Source organism: Salmo salar, chromosome 14 (assembly GCF_965601325.2).
Source record: "Salmo salar chromosome 14, fSalSal1, whole genome shotgun sequence".
NCBI lineage: Eukaryota > Metazoa > Chordata > Actinopteri > Salmoniformes > Salmonidae > Salmo > Salmo salar.
The window spans coordinates 45,576,843-45,600,814 of record NC_138304.1 but is presented as its reverse complement, the minus strand read 5'-3'; the positions used below and the strand labels follow the sequence as shown (position 1 = coordinate 45,600,814).

Genomic DNA, 23,972 nt, shown 5'->3' with positions numbered 1-23,972 from the left:
TTTATTATTTAACCCTCTGTTCCCCATGTTGTGTTTGTGAGTGATTGTTAGTTGTAATTCGGTCCGTCTTTCTGGGCTCGGTATGTTACTTTGTATATTTGTCTTTTTGAGTAAAAGAACATTGATTACTCATATCTGCTGTCCTGCGCCTGACTCTCTACACCAGCTACACACAGGACACTTGCACTACTACTACTACTACTGTAGAGGGTTGACACTACTACTACTACTGTAGAGGGTTCATACTACCTCTACTACTTTAGAGGGTTGATATTTCTACTAGTGTAGAGGGTTGATACTACTACCACTACTACTGTAGAGGGATAAAACTACTACTACTACTACTACTACTGTAGAAGGTTTATACTACTTCAATTACTGTAGAGGGTTGATACTACTACTACTACTGTAGGGGGTTGATACTACTACTGTAGAGTGTTGATACTAATTTTACTGTAGAGGGTTAAAAATACTACTGTAGAGAGTTGATACTACTACTAATTCCGGTAGAGGGTTGATACTTCTACAACTGTAAGGGTTGATACTAGTACTACTACTTCTACTACTACTGTAGAGGGTTGAAACTACCCTTACCACTGCTGCAAAGGGTTGAAACTACTACTACTATTGTAGAGTGTTGATAATACAACTACTGTAGAAGGTTGATACTTCTACTAGTATTACTTTCGAGGGTGATACTACTACTACTGTAGAGGTTTAATACTACTACTACTACTACTACTGTAGAAGGTTTATACTACTACTGTAGAGTGTTAATACTAATATTACTGTAGAGGGTTAAAACTACTACTGTAGAGGGTTGATACTACTACTACTACCTTAGAGAGTTGATTCTGCCACTACTACTACAGTAGAGGATTGATTCTACTAGTACCACTGTAGAGGGCTAATACTAATACTACTACTACTTTAGAGGGTTGATACTATTACTAATGTAGAGGATTGATACTACTTCTACTACTAATGTAGAGGGTTGATACTACTTCTACTACTGTAGAGGGTTGATACTACTACCACTACTGTAGAGGGTTGATACTATTACTACTGCTGTAGAGGGTTGATAATACTACAACTGCTACTTTAGAGGGTTGAAACTACTACGACTATAGAGGGTTGATACTACTACTACTGCTACTTTAGCTGGTTGATACTACTACTACAATTCTAGTGGGTTGATACGACCTCTACTACTTTAGTGGGTTGATACTACTACTACTTTAGAGGGTTTAAAGTACTACTACTGCTTTAGTGGGTTGATACTACTACCACTTCTGTGGAGTTCTGATTCTACTACATCTACTGTAGAGGGTTGATAGTACTACTACTACTGTAGAGGGTTGATACTACCACTACTGTAGAGATTTGATACTACTACTTCTACTGTAGAGTGTTGTTACTACTACTACTGTAGAGGGTTCATACTACTACTACTTTAGAGAGTTGATACTACTACTACCACTGTAGAGGTTTGATACTACTACTACTACTACTGTTGTGGGTTGATACTACTACTACTACTACTACTACTACTACTACTACTGTAGAGGGTTGAAACTATTACTAATGTATAGGGTTGATACTACTTATACTACTTTAGAGAGTTGATACTACAACTGCTACTGTAGAGGGTTGATACTACTACCACTACTGTAGAGGGTTGATACTATTACTACTGATGTAGGGGGTTGAGACTACTACAACTGCTAATTTAGAGGGTTGAAACTACTACAACTAAAATGGTTGATACTACTACTACTGCTACTTTAGCTGGTTGATACTACTACTACTACTGTAGAGGGTTGATTATACTTCTACTTTAGAGGGTTTATAGTACTACTACTGCTTAAGTGGGTTGATACTACTACTACTACTGTAGATGGTTGATAACATTTCTACTTCTGTGGAGTTTTGATTCTACTACTACCACTGCAGAGGGTTGGTACCACTACAACTGTAGAGGGTTGATAATACTACTGCTTCTGTAGAGGGTTGTTACTGCTTCTTCTGTAGAGTGTTGATACTACTTCTACTGTAGATGGTTGATACTACTGCTAGTACTGTAGAGGATTGATACTACTACTATTGTAGAGGGTTGATACTACTTCTACTACCGTAGAGGGTTGATACTACTACTACTAATACTGTAGAGGGTTGATAATACTACTACTACTACTGTAGAGGGTTGATACTACTACTACTAATACTGTAGAGGGTTGATACTACTACTACTAATACTGTAGAGGGTTGATACTACTACTGTAGAGGGTTGATACTACTACTACTGTAGAGGGTTGATACTACTACTGTAGAGGGTTCATACTACTGCTACTGTAGAGGATTGATACTGCTACTACTACTGTCGCGGTTTGATACTACTACTACTTTAGAGGGTTTGTATTCTACTACTGTAGAGGGTTGATAATACTACTGCTACTGTAGAGGGTTGATACTGCTACTGCTACTGTAGAGGGTTGATACTGCTACTGCTACTGTAGAGGGTTTATACTACTACTACTGTAGAGGGTTGATACTACTACTACTACTGTAGAGGGTTTATACTACTACTACTGTAGAGGGTTTATATTACTACTACTGTAGAGGGTTTATACTACTACTACTACTGTAGAGGTTTGATACTACTAATACTACTACTGTTGTGCGTTGATACTACTACTACTACTACTACTACTACTACTGTAGCGGGTTGAAACTATTACTAATGTAGAGGGTTGATACTACTTATACTACTTTAGAGAGTTGATACTACTACTGCTACTGTAGAGGGTTGATACTACTACCACTACTGTAGAGGGTTGATACTATTTCTACTGATGTAGGGGGTTGAGACTACTACAACTGCTAATTTAGAGGATTGAAACTACTACAACTAAAATGGTTGATACTACTACTACTGCTACTTTAGCTGGTTGATCCTACTACTACTACTACTACTGTAGAGGGTTGATTCTACTACTACTACTGTAGAGAGTTGATACTACTTCTACTTTAGAGGGTTTATAGTATTTCTACTGCTTTAGTGGGTTGATACTACTACTACTACTGTAGATGGTTGATAACATTTCTACTTCTGTGGAGCTTTGATTCTACTACTACCACTGTAGAGGGTTGGTACCACTACAAATGTAGAGGGTTGGTACCACTACAACTGTAGAGGGTTGATACTACTTCTACTGTAGATGGTTGATACTACTGCTAGTACTGTAGAGGATTGATACTACTACTATTGTAGAGGGTTGATACTACTTCTACTACCGTAGAGGGTTGATACTACTACTACTAATACTGTAGAGGGTTGATAATACTACTACTACTACTGTAGAGGGTTGATACTACTACTACTAATACTGTAGAGGGTTGATACTACTACTACTAATACTGTAGAGGGTTGATACTACTACTGTAGAGGGTTGATACTACTACTACTGTAGAGGGTTGATACTACTACTGTAGAGGGTTCATACTACTGCTACTGTAGAGGATTGATACTGCTACTACTACTGTCGCGGTTTGATACTACTACTACTTTAGAGGGTTTGTATTTCTACTACTGTAGAGGGTTGATAATACTACTGCTACTGTAGAGGGTTGATACTGCTACTGCTACTGTAGAGGTTTGATACTGCTACTGCTACTGTAAAGGGTATATACTACTACTACTGTAGAGGGTTGATACTACTACTACTACTGTAGAGGGTTTATACTACTACTACTGTAGAGGGTTTATATTACTACTACTGTAGAGGGTTTATACTACTACTACTACTGTAGAGGTTTGATACTACTAATACTACTACTGTTGTGCGTTGATACTACTACTACTACTACTACTACTACTACTGTAGTGGGTTGAAACTATTACTAATGTAGAGGGTTGATACTACTTATACTACTTTAGAGAGTTGATACTACTACTGCTACTGTAGAGGGTTGATACTACTACCACTACTGTAGAGGGTTGATACTATTTCTACTGATGTAGGGGGTTGAGACTACTACAACTGCTAATTTAGAGGGTTGAAACTACTACAACTAAAATGGTTGATACTACTACTACTGCTACTTTAGCTGGTTGATCCTACTACTACTACTACTACTGTAGAGGGTTGATTCTACTACTACTACTGTAGAGAGTTGATACTACTTCTACTTTAGAGGGTTTATAGTATTTCTACTGCTTTAGTGGGTTGATACTACTACTACTACTGTAGATGGTTGATAACATTTCTACTTCTGTGGAGCTTTGATTCTACTACTACCACTGTAGAGGGTTGGTACCACTACAAATGTAGAGGGTTGGTACCACTACAACTGTAGAGGGTTAATACTACTTCTACTGTAGATGGTTGATACTACTGCTAGTACTGTAGAGGATTGATACTACTACTATTGTAGAGGGTTGATACTACTTCTACTACCGTAGAGGGTTGATACTACTACTACTAATACTGTAGAGGGTTGATAATACTACTACTACTACTGTAGAGGGTTGATACTACTACTACTAATACTGTAGAGGGTTGATACTACTACTACTAATACTGTAGAGGGTTGATACTACTACTGTAGAGGGTTGATACTACTACTACTGTAGAGGGTTGATACTACTACTGTAGAGGGTTCATACTACTGCTACTGTAGAGGATTGATACTGCTACTACTACTGTCGCGGTTTGATACTACTACTACTTTAGAGGGTTTGTATTTCTACTACTGTAGAGGGTTGATAATACTACTGCTACTGTAGAGGGTTGATACTGCTACTGCTACTGTAGAGGGTTGATACTGCTACTGCTACTGTAGAGGGTTTATACTACTACTACTGTAGAGGGTTGATACTACTACTACTACTGTAGAGGGTTTATACTACTACTACTGTAGAGGGTTTATATTACTACTACTGTAGAGGGTTTATACTACTACTACTACTGTAGAGGTTTGATACTACTAATACTACTACTGTTGTGTGTTGATACTACTACTACTACTACTACTACTACTACTGTAGCGGGTTGAAACTATTACTAATGTAGAGGGTTGATACTACTTATACTACTTTAGAGAGTTGATACTACTACTGCTACTGTAGAGGGTTGATACTACTACCACTACTGTAGAGGGTTGATACTATTTCTACTGATGTAGGGGGTTGAGACTACTACAACTGCTAATTTAGAGGATTGAAACTACTACAACTAAAATGGTTGATACTACTACTACTGCTACTTTAGCTGGTTGATCCTACTACTACTACTACTACTGTAGAGGGTTGATTCTACTACTACTACTGTAGAGAGTTGATACTACTTCTACTTTAGAGGGTTTATAGTATTTCTACTGCTTTAGTGGGTTGATACTACTACTACTACTGTAGATGGTTGATAACATTTCTACTTCTGTGGAGCTTTGATTCTACTACTACCACTGTAGAGGGTTGGTACCACTACAAATGTAGAGGGTTGGTACCACTACAACTGTAGAGGGTTGATAATACTACTGCTTCTGTAGAGGGTTGTTACTGCTTCTTCTGTAGAGTGTTGATACTACTTCTACTGTAGAGGGTTGATACTACTACTAGTACTGTAGAGGGTTGATACTACTACTATTGTAGAGTGTTGATACTACTTCTACTGCCGTAGAGGGTTGATACTACTACTACTACTGTAGAGGGTTGATACTACTACTACTGTAGAGGGTTGATACTACTTTAGAGAGTTGATACTACTACTACCACTGTAGAGGTTTGATACTACTACTACTACTACTGTTGTGGGTTGATACTACTACTACTACTACTACTACTACTGTAGAGGGTTGAAACTATTACTAATGTAGAGGGTTGATACTACTTATACTACTTTAGAGAGTTGATACTACAACTGCTACTGTAGAGGGTTGATACTACTACCACTACTGTAGAGGGTTGATACTATTACTACTGATGTAGGGGGTTGAGACTACTACAACTGCTAATTTAGAGGGTTGAAACTACTACAACTAAAATAGTTGATACTACTACTACTGCTACTTTAGCTGGTTGATACTACTACTACTACTACTACTACTGTAGAGGGTTGATTCAACTACTACTACTGTAGAGAGTTGATACTACTTCTACTTTAGAGGGTTTATAGTACTACTACTGCTTTAGTGGGTTGATACTACTACTACTACTGTAGATGGTTGATAATACTACTGCTTCTGTAGAGGGTTGTTACTGCTTCTTCTGTAGAGTGTTGATACTACTTCTACTGTAGAGGGTTGATACTACTACTAGTACTGTAGAGGATTGATACTACTACTATTGTAGAGGGTTGATACTACTTCTACTACCGTAGAGGATTGATACTACTACTACTACAACTGTAGAGGGTTGATACTACTCCTACTAATACTGTAGAGGGTTGATACTACTACTACTACTACTGTAGAGGGTTGATACTACTACTACTAATACTGTAGAGGGTTGATACTACTACTACTAATACTGTAGAGGGTTGATACTACTACTGTAGAGGGTTGATACTACTACTACTGTAGAGGGTTGATACTACTACTGTAGAGGGTTCATACTACTGCTACTGTAGAGGTTTGATACTGCTACTACTACTGTCGCGGTTTGATACTACTACTACTTTAGAGGGTTTGTATTTCTACTACTGTAGAGGGTTGATAATACTACTGCTACTGTAGAGGGTTGATACTGCTACTGCTACTGTAGAGGGTTGATACTGCTACTGCTTCTGTAGAGGGTTTATACTACTACTACTGTAGAGGGTTTATAGTACTACTACTGTAGAGGGTTTATACTACTACTACTACTGTAGAGGGTTGAAACTACTACTGCTACTGTAGAGGGTTTATACTACTGCTACTGTAGAGGGTTGATACTACTACTGCTACTGTAGAGGGTTGATACTACTACTACTGTAGAGGGTTGATACTACTACTACTACTGTAGAGGGTTTATACTACTACTACTGTAGAGGGTTTATAGTACTACTACTGTAGAGGGTTTATACTGCTACTACTACTGTAGAGGGTTGAAACTACTTCTAATGTAGAGGGTTGATCCTACTGAAGAGGTTTGATTCTACTACTGCTGTATAGGAGTGATACTTCTGCTACTGTAGAGGGTTAAATCTACTACTACTACTACTACTACTACTATAGAGGGTTGATATTACTACTGCTGTAGAGGGTTGATACTACTACTACTGTAGAGGGTTGATACTGCTACTACTGTTGCGAGTTGATTCTACTTCTGCTGTAGAGAGTTCTTATTTCTACTTCTGTAGAGGTTTGATACTACTACTACTGTTGAGGGTTGATACTGTGTCACGGTTGTCCAAAGGAGTAGACCAAGGTGTAACGTGGCATGTGTTCATCTTGATATTTTTTTTAAAATCTGAACACTTAAACAAAATAATAAACAATGGAAAAATGACCGTCACGTCTTGCAGGCTTTACAAAGCAGTACAAAAATAAGATCCTACAACTCAAGGAGGGAAAGGGCTGCCTAAGTATGGTTCCCAATCAGAGACAGCTGCCTCTGATTGGAAACCATACCTGGCCAAAACATAGAAATATAAACCATAGAATGCACACCCTGACCTAACAACCTAGAGAAATAAACTGTCTCTGTCAGGTCATGGCGTGACATACTGCTACTTCTGCTGTAGAGGGTTGATACTCCTACTATTGTAGATGGTTGATACTACTACTACTGTAGAGTGTTTATATTGGAACCATTTATTCTGATTAATGTAAACAAAGTGCCAGTGCTGTGTTAACATCCCCAGAGGGGTCATTCCTTCCAACTTAAGAATACATCATTATTCCTAAGTCACTGCATCAACCATTCCGACATTCTGACATGCATTCTAAAATCTACTTATATGTTTATTATAATTTCTTAGAAGACAATAGTGCTCTAATTTCTATCAAAAATATATGCTCTAATTTCTAAGAAGACTCACGTTCTGACATATTTACAACATATATATTCAATTGACATATGGAGGAAAATCCACATCTGCTCTGCTTTGCTCTCAGTTGTAAGAACATTGTTATGTCAGTCAGTCAAGTCTTCATGGTGATGTGATGAATCCCTTCTGCGTTGCTCTTCACTGATATTTTTCCAAGAACATAGAGGCTTTCCCGCCTTGACCTTTCATCTTTGACACCTCTCTTATCACAGAAGGCTATTTATTTCCATGGGCTTGTCCTCTCTTGAGGATGGCTCAATCGAACATTCCAATACTGTTTCATCAAGAAGGAGTTTTTGTTTTAATTGCCTGTATGTTGATGATGGATGACAGGGCTTTTGCATATTATACTGTATACAATACTGATTGACAGGAAATAGCAGAGATGACAGAAATCTTCTGCTGTTGGAATCAAAAGGTGATGTTTCTGTGTGTGTCATAAGGCCAACAGGGGTCCTATGTTAGAGGCCAAAGGGCAGACTATTACCTAGCTGACTGGGGAAACATAAAGGACATTTTTCTGTTGTTCTTCTCTGTCAGGACAAAGAGGTAGTGAGTAAGATAACAGCGCTTGCCTAAAATCACATCCAGCAGCATATTTGTGTTAGCCTGGTCCAAAATCTGTTGACGCTGTCTTGCCAAAACGTCTATGGCAAGAGAGCACAAAACTATCTGAAACCGGGCTATATTTGTGATAATTGTCAATCACAATTATCACAAGATGAAACTCTTGAAATATCAGTCACAGGCGTACCTTGGAGCCTCTCTGGCACCAACTCTGTTGTATTTGACCTTGAGAAATCCACCGATGAGAATTCTGATCAGTTCTGGAGCAGACTTAACTGGGTGATGCCTCCAGCTGTGAGTATTATTGCTTTAGTTTAATAATTAACATCTAATGAACGTATTTACTTACATTTTTGTCACCCATGAATTATGTTGTCTGATGAGCTCTGTAGCAGTCTTTATTGTTCATTGGGTGATTTGTATTCTTCTCATTGACTTCAATGTGTATCTTTCTATTTTTTTCTGCATCCCAACACCTCTGATAAACCATAGATGGAAAATGTATTGACTTCTAATTAATGCATTTGCTTTCATTTGTGACCACATGGACAGATTGTTCACGTGTGGAAGGAGTGTGTATCTGTCATCACCAAATGGCTCTCTTGTGTAGACTAAGGTTACGTTCCAAATAGAGCCCTATTCCCTTTATAGTGCACTACGTTTGACCAGGACCCATAGCGCACTATGAGGGGAATTGGATGTTATTTGGGCCCCAGTCTGGATGAATCAGAGACCCTGCCTGGCTGAAGTCCAATGCTTTTGTCTGTCTTATTAGAGCTCACGGGAGCTGTATCGTGAGTGTACATGTTAATGACATCTGAAGGTTGGTTGTTCAAAAGGCACAGAGAAAAGAGGAGAAGAAAACATCAACAACTGTTCTCATAAATAAGAATTATACATCATTACAGCACCCAGAACCAAATCTGTGTTAAAGGGACATCAGCATGTGAAATAGGCATGTTTCTGCTGGATGTTTTGTAATAAAAATGAAAGAGGAAGATTGAGCAAGATAAGTGTTTCCGATGACATCATCTCGGAAACACTTTGACATTATCTGGTACTTTCCTTTTCCGGTTCAGAGATAAAATCACCATAAACAGCAGAAGATGACAAAAAAGTGTTTCCGATGACATCATTTGTTGTGCATCTTTCCGACCCACCAAACACAGAAATCCTCAATTTTCACGTATGTTGATGTTGGGATGCTGCTGGAGAAAATGTGTCACGAGAGACTATACGTAACAGATAATATATCTCAGTGAATAAATAATCCATCATGTAAGCAAAATACTCTATAAGGAGCCATAAATACTTCTGAATGATTATAGCCTGTATTATAATGCCTTATAAAGCACAATGAACACATTCAAATGTATTGCAAATAAATAATAGTATCCTCAAAGAAAGTGTACGTTGAGTGTTCTAAGAGGACAAGTACAAGCACTACAACTTTCTTTTCAATATGCTAGCTTCTGTTTTGTGCCTCCTAAACATGACCCTCCTGAGCGGAACTTCCTGTAAGTCACTCTGTACTAAAGTGCAGGTAGACCCGATGAATTTTACCGCTCCCCCCCACTGAGACATCTCTGGGTTATTGTGGTCTAGTAATGTGTGTTATTATAAAGTAACGTGTGTTACAAGATTCTCTGGTCTGATGAAACCAAGATTGAACTCTTTTGCCTGAATGCAAAGCGTCACGTCTGGAGGAAACCTGGCACCATCCCTACTGTGAAACATGTGGAGATGTTTTTAAGAGGCAGGGAGACTAGTCAGGATCGAGGGAAAGATGAACGGAGCAAAGTATAGAGTGATCCTTGCTGAAAACCTGCTTCAGAGCACTCAGGACCTCATACTGGGGCGAAGGTTCAGCTTCCAACAGAACAACGACCCTAACCACACAGCCAAGATAACGCAGGAGTGGCTTCGGGACAAGTCTGAATGTCCTTGAGTGGCCCAGCCAGAGCCCGGACTTTAACCCGATCTAACATCTCTGGAGAGACCAGAAAATATCTGTGCAGCAACGCTCCCCATCCAACCTGACAGAGCTTAAGGGGATCTGCAAAGAAGAATGGGAGAAACTCCCCAAATACAGGTAGCGTCATACCCAAGAAGACTCTAGGCTGTAATCGCTGCTAAAGGTGCTTCAAGAAAGTACACGTGGGGGTAATACACTAGATCAATGCTACTCTAACTTCCACGATGCATACAAAGCCCTCCCCCGTCCTCCCTTCGGCAAATCCAACCCCGACGCCATCTTGCTCCTACCGTCTTATAAGCAGAAACTCAAACAGGATGTACCAGTGACTAGAACCATTCAACGCTGGTCTGACCAATCGGAATCCACGCTTCAAGATTGTTTTGATCATGCGGACTGGGATATGTTCCGTGTAGCCTCAGAGAACAACATCGATCTGTACACTGACTCTGTGAGTGAGTGTATAAAGAAGAGCATTGGAGATGTTGTACCCACTGTGAATATTAAAACCTACCCTAACCAGAAACCGTGGATGGTGGCATTCTCGCAAAATTGAAAGCGCGAACCACCACATTTAACCATGGAAAGAGGTCTGGGAATATGGCTGAATATAAACAGTGTAGTTGTTCCCTCCATAAGGCAATCAAAGAAGCAAAATGCCGGTACAGGGACAAAGTGGAGTCGCAATTCAACGGCTCAGACACGAGACATATGTGGCAGGGTCTACAGTAAATCACAGATTACAAAAATAAAACCTGCCAAGTCACGGACACCGACATCACGCTTCGAGACAAACTAAACACCTTCTTTGCCCACTTTGAGGATAATACAGTGCCACCGTCGCGGCCCGCTAACAAGGACTGCGCCCTCACCTCTCCTTCTCTGTGGCCGACGTGAGTAAAACATTTTAACGTGTTAACCCTCGCAAGGCTGCTGGCCCAGACGCCATCCCTTGCTGCGTCCTCAGAGCATGCGCAGACCAGCTGGCTGGTGTGTTTACGGACATATTCAATCGCTCCCTATCCCAGTCTGCTGTCTCCACATGCTTCAAGATGGCCACCATTGTTCCTGTGTCCAAGAAGGCAAAGATAGCTGAACTAGATGACTACCGCCCCGTAGCACTCACATCTGTCATCATGAAGTGCTTTGAGAGACTAGTCAAGGATCATTTCACCTGCACCTTACTGGCCACCCTAGACCCACTCAGGAGGCTGAAGAAATTTGGCTTGTCACCCAAAACCCTGACAAACTTTTACAGATGCACAATCGAGAGCATCCTGTCGGGCTGTATCACAACCTGGTACGGCGACTGCACCACCCTCAACCACAAGGCTCTCCAGAGGGTGGTACGGCCTGCCCAACGCATCACTGGGGGCAAACTACCTGCCCTCCATGACACCTACAGCACCCGATGTCACAGGAAGGCCAAAAAGATCATCAAGGACAACAACCACCCGAGCCACTGCCTGTTCACCCCGCTATCATCCAGAAGGTGAGGTCAGTACAGGTACATCAAAGCTGGGACCGAGAGACTGAAATCAGCTTCTATCTCAAGGCCATCAGACTGTTAAACAGCCATCACTAACTCAGAGAGGCTGCTGCCTACATTGAGACTCAATCACTGGCCACTTTAATAAATGGATCACTCGTCACTTAAACAATGACACTTTAAATAATGCTGCTTTAATAATGTTTACATATCTTACATTACTCATATCATATGTATATACTGTATTTTATACCGTCTAGGTGCAGCTTGCCTATGCCGCTAAGCCATTGCTCATCCATATATTTATATGTACATATTCTCATTCACCCCTTTAGATTTGTGTGTATTAGGTACTTGTTGGGAATTGTTAGATTACTTGTTAGATATTACTGCACTGCAGGAACTAGAAGCACAAGCATTTCACTACACTCACATTAACATCTGCTAACCATGTGTATGTGACCAGTTCAATTTGATTTGATTTGAAGGCTACATGAATCAAATGAAATCTGAATGACCATCTTACTGCGATAGACTGGGGAAGGCTAAATGAATCAAATGAAATCTGAATGACCATCTTACTGCGATAGACTGGGGAAGGCTACATGAACCAAATGAAATCTGAACGACCATCTTACTGCGATAGACTGGGGAAGGCGACATGAATCAAATGAAATCCGAATGACCATCTTACTGCGATAGACTGGGGAAGGCTACATGAATCAAATTTAATCTGAATCTGAATGACCATCTTACTGCGATAAACCTAAAATCCTATCTAAATAGTCTCTGTTGTTTTCCTGAACTTGGTCTGACCTTTCTTGACATGATTTAACAGCAACCCTTTTTCTCTGGTTGTTTTGGGGGCAGATTAATGTTATGTGTGAAAGGACAGAAGGAGAGGAGGAGCAGAGGAGGGGAGTAGATGAGGGGAGGAGGAGAGGAGGAAAGGAGAGGAGGAGAGGAGGAGCAGAGGAGGGGAGTAGAGGAGGGGAGATGAGAGGAAAAAGTAGCAGAGGAGGAGAGTAGAGGAGGGGAGAGGATAGGATAGGAGGACAGGAGAGGAGGAGAGGAGAGGAGGGGAGGTGGAGAGGAGAGGAGGAAAGGAGAGGAGAGGAGGAGGAGAGGAAAGGGGAGCAGAGGAGGGGAGTAGAGGAGGAGAGAGGAGAGGAGGAGGGGAGGAAGCAACGTTTAATTCACCACTGGTCTGCTCTAACTGCCCACCCGGCTGCTCTGATGGGGAATATCTGGAGACAGTCACGCACAGCTCAGAAACATCTGTGGCCTTTCCTTATGTAAAAGGCTTCTCTCTTTCTCTGTCTCTCTGGTTTAGTAACAGGTTGCTTGACGATACTGACAGACTGACTTCAAGAATCTGCAATTTATTTCAATGACCTCTAACATCATGTTTTGTAATGATTGTTGCTGTTTGACCAGAGAAACCCTGGTTGTTGTCATTTGATCAAAGATGGAGAAACTGGCTGCTGGTTGAGCAAAATGATGTTGGATTTACATTTACATTTTACATTTACGTCATTTAGCAGACGCTCTTATCCAGAGCGACTTACAAATTGGTGCATTCACCTTATGATATCCAGTGGAACAACCACTTTACAATAGTACATCTATATCTTTTTTTTGGGGGGGGAGGGTTAGAAGGATTACTTTATCCTATCCCAGGTATTCCTTAAAGAGGTGGGGTTTCAGGTGTCTCCGGAAGGTGGTGATTGACTCCGCTGTCCTGGCGTCGTGAGGGAGCTTGTTCCACCATTGGGGTGCCAGAGCAGCGAACAGTTTTTACTGGGCTGAGCGGGAACTGTGCTTCCGCAGAGGTAGGGAGGCGAGCAGACCAGAGGTCGATGAATGCAGTGCCCATCATTTATGAAGATTTATGATGATTTATGATGATTCATGAAGATTCATGATGATTTATGATGATTCATGATGATTCATGATGATTCATGATGATTTATGATGATTCATGATGGTTCATGAGGATTTATGATGATTCGTGATGATTTATGATGATTCATGAGGATTTATGATGATTCATGATGATTCATGATGATGTTTCAACCAGCCAATGAGATTGGTTCTAATATATGTCTAATAACTCTGACTAAGAGGGACTTTGCTCACGGTTGGTTGGTTTGAGAAGTGGGAACCACCTTGTGGTATCCTGCAGGTGCTGGGGTCACAGCTTGGACAAAGCAGTATTAACCGGGGTTAATCAGGGTTACGTCCCTATCCTGTCCTCCATCCTCCGTACCTACTGGGAGAGAACTGTAAGCGTCCCTCCATCTTGTTATTCCCAGTCTTTATACCCAGTGAGTTGCTCCAACCAACTCCAACACACACTATCTATCACACTATCTACCACACTATCTATCACACTATCTACCACACTATCTACCACACTATCTACCACACTATCTACCACACTATCTATCACACTATCTCACTGAGAGTAGCAGACCTGGATTTAAATCATTTCAAATACTTTATCTTTGCTTGATTGAGCTTGTCTGTCCTACTGGACCAATAGAATAGTGTCAGAACTGCACACCCAGACAGGCTACAGCAAACACTCAAAATATTTGAAAGACTTGAAATAGTATTTAAAACCAGGACTGGAAAGCAAGTACAGAATCTCAGGGATTCAATATTACATGAATAGTTATTACCAAGTTGAGTTCCTTGGTGGGATGGAAGTTGTAAAGTTGCTGTAATGTTGGACATTTTGTCCTCAAGGGTTTTACGCTTTGCTTTGAGTGGTGGATCTCTTGACTTATTTCTCTCTCTTACATGTTTATGTCATAAATCCATTTTTATCGGTTTCTGTGTATATTTGATGTGTGTGCCAATTACATTTTCCCGGCAAAGTTAGTGGTCAGAAATGTATGCTCTTAACTGAAACCAAACTTTTTCTAAAATCCCCATGGCTGAAGCTCTCAAAGAAGCTTTCAAATTAAACATTATTTAAAAAGTGCATTTAACATGAATGTCGCTATGCACTATACAGAAGAGAACAGCAGGTAGCTAACCATTTCAACAACCTTTACCACTGAGTTCTCTCTTTCCTGACCCATTCTGTTTCGACCCATCTCTCTCTCTTTCGGCTCGCTGTCTACAGTTTTATTATGACCATTCTGTTTTTTTCTCTTATTCTCTCTGGGATTATCAGTCTGGCTCCTTCCTCCTAACCATTCTGTTCTTCTCTCTAGTTTGATGTCGGGGCTGGCAGCCCTGGATGCCAAGTGTTCCAGCCGCCTTGGTATCATGACCGTCTCCTACTATCTGTGGACCACCTTCGTGGCGGTGGTGGTGGGCATCCTCATGGTTACCATCATCCACCCCGGTGGCGCCGCCCAGAAGGAGGACAACGAGGACAGCGGCAAGCCAATCATGAGCTCCGCTGATGCCCTGCTTGATCTGATTCGGTAAGAGACAGGATGAAGATAATTAAATTTACCTTTGACCTTTGTTGTTGTGTCCAATGTAATTGAATTGTTCTAAAGTCAGCCTACATTGAAGGTTCAAGGGTTTTTATTATTCACATTTACAATAAACACATTTGTTTACTCAATACATATTCAAACAGGAATATGACTTTATCATTTGTTCTTCAAGCCTCTGTACTCTACTACTGTTGACATTGAATGGCTTTGCTGCTCAATCAATGAAGTCATTTTAGATAGCACTTTTTTTTATGAAAGCAACATTTTGTTTACAAGTGCCTTACACATTAACCTGGCTACTGTAGATTCATGACTCCCAACAAGAGACCTTTGTGTTTCAGGCAGGCTTGAGAAAAATATTTTTTGGGACAAGACTGTGTGTGTGTTTGCCTGCATGCGAATGAGATTGTAACAGGAAGCTAAGGGGGCTTCCTGCTCTTAGCTTCATCTCATCTCTTAACAACAACAACCCTCATAATAACCATTGTGCGTTCCAAATTGCACTCTATAGTGCACTATGGGCCCTGGTCAAGAGTAGTGCACTATAAAGGGAATAGGGTGTCATTTGGGATGCTATCTATGTAGCAAATAACCATGGCCCTCAATATACCCTAATGCTTTATTAAAAGGGTCTCTCTTGGTTGCTCTGCCATCCAAGGCCACCGCGTCAACACTCCAGCTAATGGATCACTATCATGGTCTATAATCTCGTCACTTCAACCCACTCATGTATAATCATTATAAACAACACAGAATGTTTCTGAGGGTAAATGCTTTGCTACAATATAGCTGTTGTCTGTCTTTGGCTATGCCGGATTAAGTGATATGACATGCTATTCTATAAAATCCTTTCTCTGTAATTAATAATACCTGATTAAGCTAATCATTTAAATGTAATTAACTAGAAAGTCGGGGCACCACAAAAGAGTGTTTATAGAGCTGTTATCTTCGGAATAAACTCTTAAAGACCTAGTAATATTTTACATCAATAGCAGTCAATATTAATCGTCACCTTATTTCAGTCTCATCTGAAAGTTGTAAATTCTTGGTTATCTTCACGAACCCTGGCTAACAAGTTGAATCAGCAATACAAACTTTGGTTTAATTATTTATTTACTAAATACTTAAATAATCACACAGAATTACATATACACAGAATGCAAATTATGTCATACAGAAAACGTCCCTGGTGGACGGAGCCGACATGACGGCTGGTTGTACAAAGGAAAGTGGGTTGGGTTTGAGTGAAAGAGCGGGAAGACTGAGGAACAATGGGAGAAGCTATGCTATTGTAAATACAGTATCCTATGCATTCTAAATGACCGCCCATTTGTAAAAGGAAAATGCAATAAATATTTACTCTGAGCTGCGCTTCGGTAGGTTGGTCGTAGATGCTGGCCGTGTTGCCCAACAGAGATCTTCCTGTCCTCGGAAGAATGTCTCTGGTGGTAAATTGGATACGTTGTAGTATCGTCGTTGTGTGTTAGACTGTATCCGTCGTCCGTCCTTTCCTAGCCCACGTTTACAGCGGCCGCTCCTAACTCAACGGCTAGGAGGTATCACTTCTGGAGTGAATAAGAGTTCATACTATTCGCAACCAAAGCTCACGCTGAGGGATGGGGATGGAGGGGTGAAGGGGTGGAGGGGTAGAGGGGATGGGGGGATGGAGGGATGGAGGGGTGGAGGGGATGGGGGATGGAGGGATGGAGGGGTGGAGGGGATGGAGGGGTGGAGGGGATGGGGGATGGAGGGATGGAGGGGTGGAGGGGATGGGGGATGGAGGGGTGGAGGGGATGGGGGGATGGAGGGATGGAGGGGTGGAGGGGATGGGGATGGAGGGGTGGAGGGGATGGGGGGATGGAGGGGTGGAGGGATGAAGGGGATGGGGGGATGGAGGGGTGGAGGGGATGGGGTGGAGGGGATGGGGGGATGGAGGGGTGGAGGGGATGGGGGATGGAGGGGATGGGGGTGGAGGGGTGAAGAGGATGGGGTGGAGGGGATGGGGGGGTGGAGGGGTGAAGAGGATGGGGTGGAGGGGATGGAGGGGTGGAGGGGATGGGGGTGGAGGGGTGAAGAGGATGGGGTGGAGGGGATGGGGGGGTGGAGGGGGGTCGACAGACACTGAGATGTGATAGTCTGGCGTCCCTCTGTGACCCACTGAGAAAACCGTACACGGGGGATGCACAACATGACCGCGCAAGGCACACCTCCCCAAAATTCCCAACATCCACATCCCGTGTACGTGTCCTCTATTCATTTGAATGTGTTGACAGTTGCAGAAATTGCTTGAGCTGCACTGAGATTTCCAAAAATATAAAAACCAATGGCCCTACACAACAGACCCATGGCCCAACATAACAGACCCATGGCCCTACATAACAGACCCATGGCCCTATACAACAGACCCATGGCCCTACATAACAGACCCATGGCCCTACATAACAGACCCATGGCCCTATACAACAGACCCATGGCCCTACATAACAGACCCATGGCCCTACATAACAGACCCATGGCCCTACACAACAGACCCATGGCCCAACATAACAGACCCATGGCCCTACACAACAGACCCATGGCCCTATACAACAGACCAATGGCCCTACACAACAGACCCATGGCCCTACATAACAGACCCATGGCCCAACATAACAGGGCTATGGCCCTACATATCAGACCCATGGCCCTATACAACAGACCCATGGCCCTACACAACAGACCCATGGCCCTACACAGCTCCCAGTCACAGATCTCTGGTCCTTACCTACACAACAGGGATCTCATGTGAGAGACAGCAAAGGCAATCACTACTACTGAGGACAGACGTTCACCGTATTTTATTCATGACTGATTGTTACTTTTAAATGACAATGCTTTTGAGTTGGCAGAGCTGGTGTTCATTCAGGTGTACACAGTATATAGCACAGTATGTAGCACCTTCCCTCTCATATGCTGTCCTCCATCCAGAAACTGAGGCAGACAGGGTAACAGTCATCTGATTTATACGGGGAAGAAATGTGACGTTTTTAACACAACTTGACTGATGAAAGATGGATGTGATAGATGTGATGTGGGGGAAACAGTATTTTGCCACCGTGCCATTTTGAGCAAGGTGGAAGAACCTCATGTATCTAGCTAGACAGGCAGCTATGGTATATGAGGCCAGACTGAGGGATGTCTGTCTGTCTGTCTGTCTGTCTGTCTGTCTGTCTGTCTGTCTGTCTGTCTGTCTGTCTGTCTGTCTGTCTGTCTGTCTGTCTGTCTGTCTGTCTGTCTGTCTGTCTGTCTGTCTGTCTGTCTGTCTGTCTGTCTGTCTGTCTGTCTGTCTGTCTGTCTGTCTGTCTGTCTGTCTGTCTGTCTGTCTGTCTGTCTGTCTGTCTGTCTGTCTGTTTGTTATCTACCTAGAAAGGGTAATATGGTATATGAGGCCAGACTGAGGGATCATGTCTGTCTGTTTGTCAGGATGAACCCTAAGACTCTTTTAGAGACTTCCTTCCTTCACCTATCCTGCCAGTGGATGTGTGTGTACTGTTTCTGTGTGTGTGTGTGTGTGTGTGTGTGTGTGTGTGTGTGTGTGTGTGTGTGTGTGTGTGTGTGTGTGTGTGTGTGTGTGTGTGTGTGTGTGTGTGTGTGTGTGTGTGTGTGTGTGTGTGTGTGTGTGTGTGTGTGTGTGTGTGTGTGTGTGTGTGTGTGTGTGCGTGTGTGCGTGGGCGACTGAGTACCATACGTCAGACAGTCCTGGCCAATGAGGGCCTAGTGTGGCTAGAGTGGCTTAACCAATGAGGCCCTAGCATGGCTAGAGAGCACAACATTGGCTCTGATGAGATAAAATTAGTATTTGGATGGCTGGCTGCATAGAACCTGTCTGAGGCCCTGTCCATTGCCTAAGGTGTAATCAGAGAGGCATTGTCTAGTCTGATGCAGTAACTGTGAATCATGCTTTTCTAGTTCATTTCTGAAACCAATCAGCTGGCTCTAGAGGTTAACACTTTCCTATATTCTTCCCTTCTAGCAACATGTTCCCAGCCAACTTGGTCCAGGCAACTTTCCAACAGGTAAGCAGTAGGACATTATCATGTAAAATGGAAATGTTTCCGTTTCTGAAGTGTTTATGGAGGAGTGGTGAAGCACAACATGTTTATAATAGAAGGATATGAATGAGATAATGAGATCATTTTAATCGAAGTCTGTGGATGTTTGACAAACCAATTCACCAAACGTTCGGGTGACAGTGACAGGAATGAATTCAATTCAGATTCTTTAACAAATTCCAACTCTCTGTTTCACACCTGTACCATCCCCATGCATAGCTTGTATATCTATACGTGCGTGACATGTTAGAGTGATATTAATGTATATGCTGTACATACACCGAGTATACAAAACATTATGAACACCTGCTCTTTCCATGACATACAGCGCTGCAGCATTGCAGTTCTTCACACAAACCGGTGCACCTGGTACCTACTACCATACCCCATTCTAAGGCACTAAAATCTTTGGTCTTGCCCGTTCACCCTCTGAATGGCACACATACACAATCCATAGCTCAATTGTCTCAAGGCTTAAAAATCCTTATTTAACCTGTTTCCTCCTCTTCATCTACACTGATTTGAAGTGGATTTAACAAGTGACATCAATAAGGGATCATAGCTTTCACCTGGATTCACGTGGTCAGTCTATGTCATGGAAAGAGCAGGTGTTCTTAATGTTTTGTACACTCAGTGTATACTGTATGTCTCTGGTCTGTTTAGTACCGTACCAGGAGCATCCCCATCATGAAGACCCCTCCACCCACGGTGACAGCCACCCTGATGGAGAGCACCACCCGAAGGGTCTATATCTACGGTGTCCAAGACGACAACGGAACAGACATCCAGAACTTCTCCCTGGACCTGACGCCACCGCCAGACATCCAGATGCGCACGCTGCCCGGGACCAGTGACGGCATGAACGTCCTGGGGATCGTCATCTTCTCCGCCACAATGGGTGAGTGACGTCACCACTGACCTCTAACCCTAACCCTAACCCTAACACCCCCCCCAGACACCGTGTAGTGTGTGTCATTATGGATGAGGGACAGTTCCACGAACACACTGACACACACACGGACACACATACTCACCAAGGCACACTATCTTGTAGTGCCATTACGGTTGACAGTATAACCATCGTTCCTCCCTTCAGCCACAGCCTGAGTGACAGTTAAGTTTTAATTTAGCCTTTTTTTTTTCTCTCCTCAATGTTGATCACAAACCTTTAGCAAATCAATCTGGCCCATGCTGTCTCAGTCTAACACAATGTGTTGTTGTTGTTGTTGTTGTCTAGGTATCATGCTGGGTAGAATGGGGCCTAATGGCAGCGCCCTGGTCAACTTCTGTCAGAGTTTAAACGAGGCTGTCCTGAAGATTGTCGCCATAGTGATCTGGTAAGAGTTGTAGTTTACGGGAAGAGCAACCCAAAGACATGTCCTCTCAATAACATCGTATTAGACAACATGCTGAGATAGTCATGTGTGCGGGAGTGTCAACAAAATAGTTAATATTCTATTCTACCGCAGCCAATCACCTGGGCCAGTCCAAGAACTATCCTGTCTCCCATGACAAGAACCAAAACAAAAAACGCTACCTTCCTGGTCCACTGCAGGTACTTCCCGTTCGGCATCGTGTTCCTGGTGGCCGGTAAGATCCTAGAGATGGATGACCCGTCAGCCATGGGGAAGAAGCTGGGTTTCTATGCCATCACCGTGGTGATGGGCCTGATCCTCCATGGTCTCTTCATCCTCCCGGCCATGTACTTCTTCATCACCAAGAAGAGCCCCATCGTCTACATCAGGGGCATCCTGCAGGCCCTGCTCATCTCCCTGGCAACCTCCTCCAGGTAAACAACAACAACCCTACATCTAACTCTAACCCTACCTTAACCCTAACCCTAGCCTCAACTCTAACCCTACCTTAACCCTAACCCTAGCCTCAACTCTAACCCTACCTTAACCCTAACCCTAGCCTCAACTCTAACCCTACCTTAACCCTAACCCTAGCCTCAACTATAACCCTACCTTAACCCTAACCCTAGCCTCAACTATAACCCTACCTTAACCCTAACCCTAGCCTCAACTCTAACCCTACCTTAACCCTAACCCTAGCCTCAACTCTAACCCTACCTTAACCCTAACCCTAGCCTCAACTCTAACCCTACCTTAACCCTAACCCTAGCCTCAACTATAACCCTACCTTAACCCTAACCCTAGCCTCAACTATAACCCTACCTTAACCCTAACCCTAGCCTACACCTGCTGTATTCGGTTCATGTGACAAATACAATTTGTCAAAAAATATCCAATCCCAAAGTATTCTTCTCACCCACAGACATCTACACTCATCCGTTTACATTGTCTCACACCTCTCCTTCCTCTTCCACTTTTCCTTCCTCTTCCACCTTTTCTCCCCCTTCCACCTCTCCTTCCACTTCCACCTTCCTTCCACTTCTCCTTCATCTTCCACCTATCCTTCCACTTGCACCTCTCCTTCCATTTCTCCTTCATCTTCCACCTATCCTTCCACTTCTCCTGCCACTTCCACCTCTCCTCCGCTTACCACCTCTTCTTCCTCTTCCACCTCTCCTTCTTCTTCCACCTCTCCTTCCTCTTCCACCTCCTTCCTATTCTACCTCTCGTTCCTCTTCCACTTCTCATTCCTCTTCCACCGCTCCTTCCTCTTCCATCTCTCCTTCCATCTCTCCTTCCTTTTCCACCTCTCGTTCCTCTTCCACTTCTCCTTCCTCTTCCATCTCTCCTTCCGTCTCTCGTTCCTCTTCCACCTCTCCTTCTTCTTCCATCTCTAGTCGCTGGTCAAAGTTGTGCACTATGAAGGGAATAGGGTGCCATTTGGGACAGTCTCCCTCTGATAGTGTGTAATGGCTCATATGAAGTGATATTGCCTCTTCATTAGTCTCTGCTCCTCAGTTCCTCAGCTCCTCAGCTCCCCGCCTCTGGCAGTGTGTATTTAAATATATATATATACAGTATTTAACCTTTATTTAACTAGGCAAGTCAGTTAAGAACAAATTCTTATTTACAATGACGACCTACCCTCGGCGATGCTGGGCCAATTGTGTACCGCCCTATGGTACTCCCAATCACGGCCAGAAGTGATACAGCCTGGATTCAGAACCAGGGACTGTAGTGACTCCTCTTGCACTGAGATGCAGTGCCTTAGACTGCTGTGCCACTCGGGAGTCCATGGAGTAATGGAGTGATATTACCTCTTCATTAGTCTCTGCTCCTCAGCTCCCCGACTGTTGGCCAGACAGATTTCGTTTCCCCAGATGGGACTGTGTCAGAGTAGACTTGGGTTTCTGTCTCGCGTATTAGGACATAATTGAGAATGATCAAGTATCTACAGTCAGGATGTCCTTAATCAGTGAAATATATTTTATAAAGCCGTTTTTACATCAGCAGTTGTCACAGTGGTTTACAGTGACTCCCACAAAGGTGCTGTTTCTGTGTCAGTCTTTTAGTTCCTCGACTACCCATAATTAAACGTTGACAGCAGGAGTGGTGTGAATATAATGACAATAATGTATCTTTCAATGAATCTCTCTGTTGTTGTATGAATCATTGTCATTGAAATAATAAATAAGAGTTGAATTTGGTTGAATTCAAATGAAAAAATATGAACTTGAATCACTAGCCCTCCAACTGACTGCGTCTCTGTCATTATTACTCATTAAAGCTTCAACCCTTAACTGAAAATATAACAAAGTTACTCCCCGCCCCTGTTTCCACAAAAAGCTGAGCAATGGTCTGGAGAAATATAACCACTCTCAAATTCAGACAGCACAATGGATGCAAGGACTGACCATCCATAATATCAACATTCTAGTTTTAACCATGTTTTGAGGCTATACAGTGCGTGTTTACATTTACGTTGTGTACAAACATTGGAGTTAAACAAGCTTATATTCTGGGTTCTGATGGGCTACGACAGTTGAACTAAGCTCATTAGGCTATGTTATATTCCTCAAGAATCAATGACTACATATCACTCATTTAAAAGTCAGAAAATGGATGTAGCAACTAAGGATTCTAGCTTCAAGGGAAGGCATTGATATCCTCAGTACTATCCTCAGTGAAAACATTGTTTACATTACCTTCAAAGTGTCACAGACTAAATTTCATTTAATTTCGACACTGAGTTTCAACTAGACAAACGCCTTGGTGTAAGGTTTTTTTTATATACTTTTCATCTCGTTCTTTTTCTTGCCTGAGTCTGTCAGTAAACACAGACTATCTGTGGTGGAAATGTCACCTTTTGAGGTGTGAAATTATAACTTCAAGGAAAGTCATGAATAGAAATTGATGAACAGTTATTTTTTTCACGTGATCTGCGTCACAAGGTGGTCCTCTGTTTGTACCCTTACCCAGCTCTGAAATGTACTACTTCCTGAGATAATAG

At 42.5% G+C, this 23,972-nt stretch overlaps 1 protein-coding gene across 1 annotated transcript in view; it reads left to right on the top strand.

The window, feature by feature from the left end:
* Nucleotides 1-23,972, top strand: part of slc1a7a (solute carrier family 1 member 7a) — a 119,927-nt gene that overhangs the window by 89,648 nt on the left and 6,307 nt on the right. Inside the window, exons 3-7 of the mRNA XM_014141283.3 lie at nucleotides 15,283-15,498; nucleotides 19,529-19,571; nucleotides 20,271-20,505; nucleotides 20,845-20,944; nucleotides 21,163-21,396. Of these exons, the coding sequence (XP_013996758.2) occupies nucleotides 15,283-15,498; nucleotides 19,529-19,571; nucleotides 20,271-20,505; nucleotides 20,845-20,944; nucleotides 21,163-21,396 (828 nt within the window). The remainder of the gene's footprint in view (nucleotides 1-15,282; nucleotides 15,499-19,528; nucleotides 19,572-20,270; nucleotides 20,506-20,844; nucleotides 20,945-21,162; nucleotides 21,397-23,972) is intronic.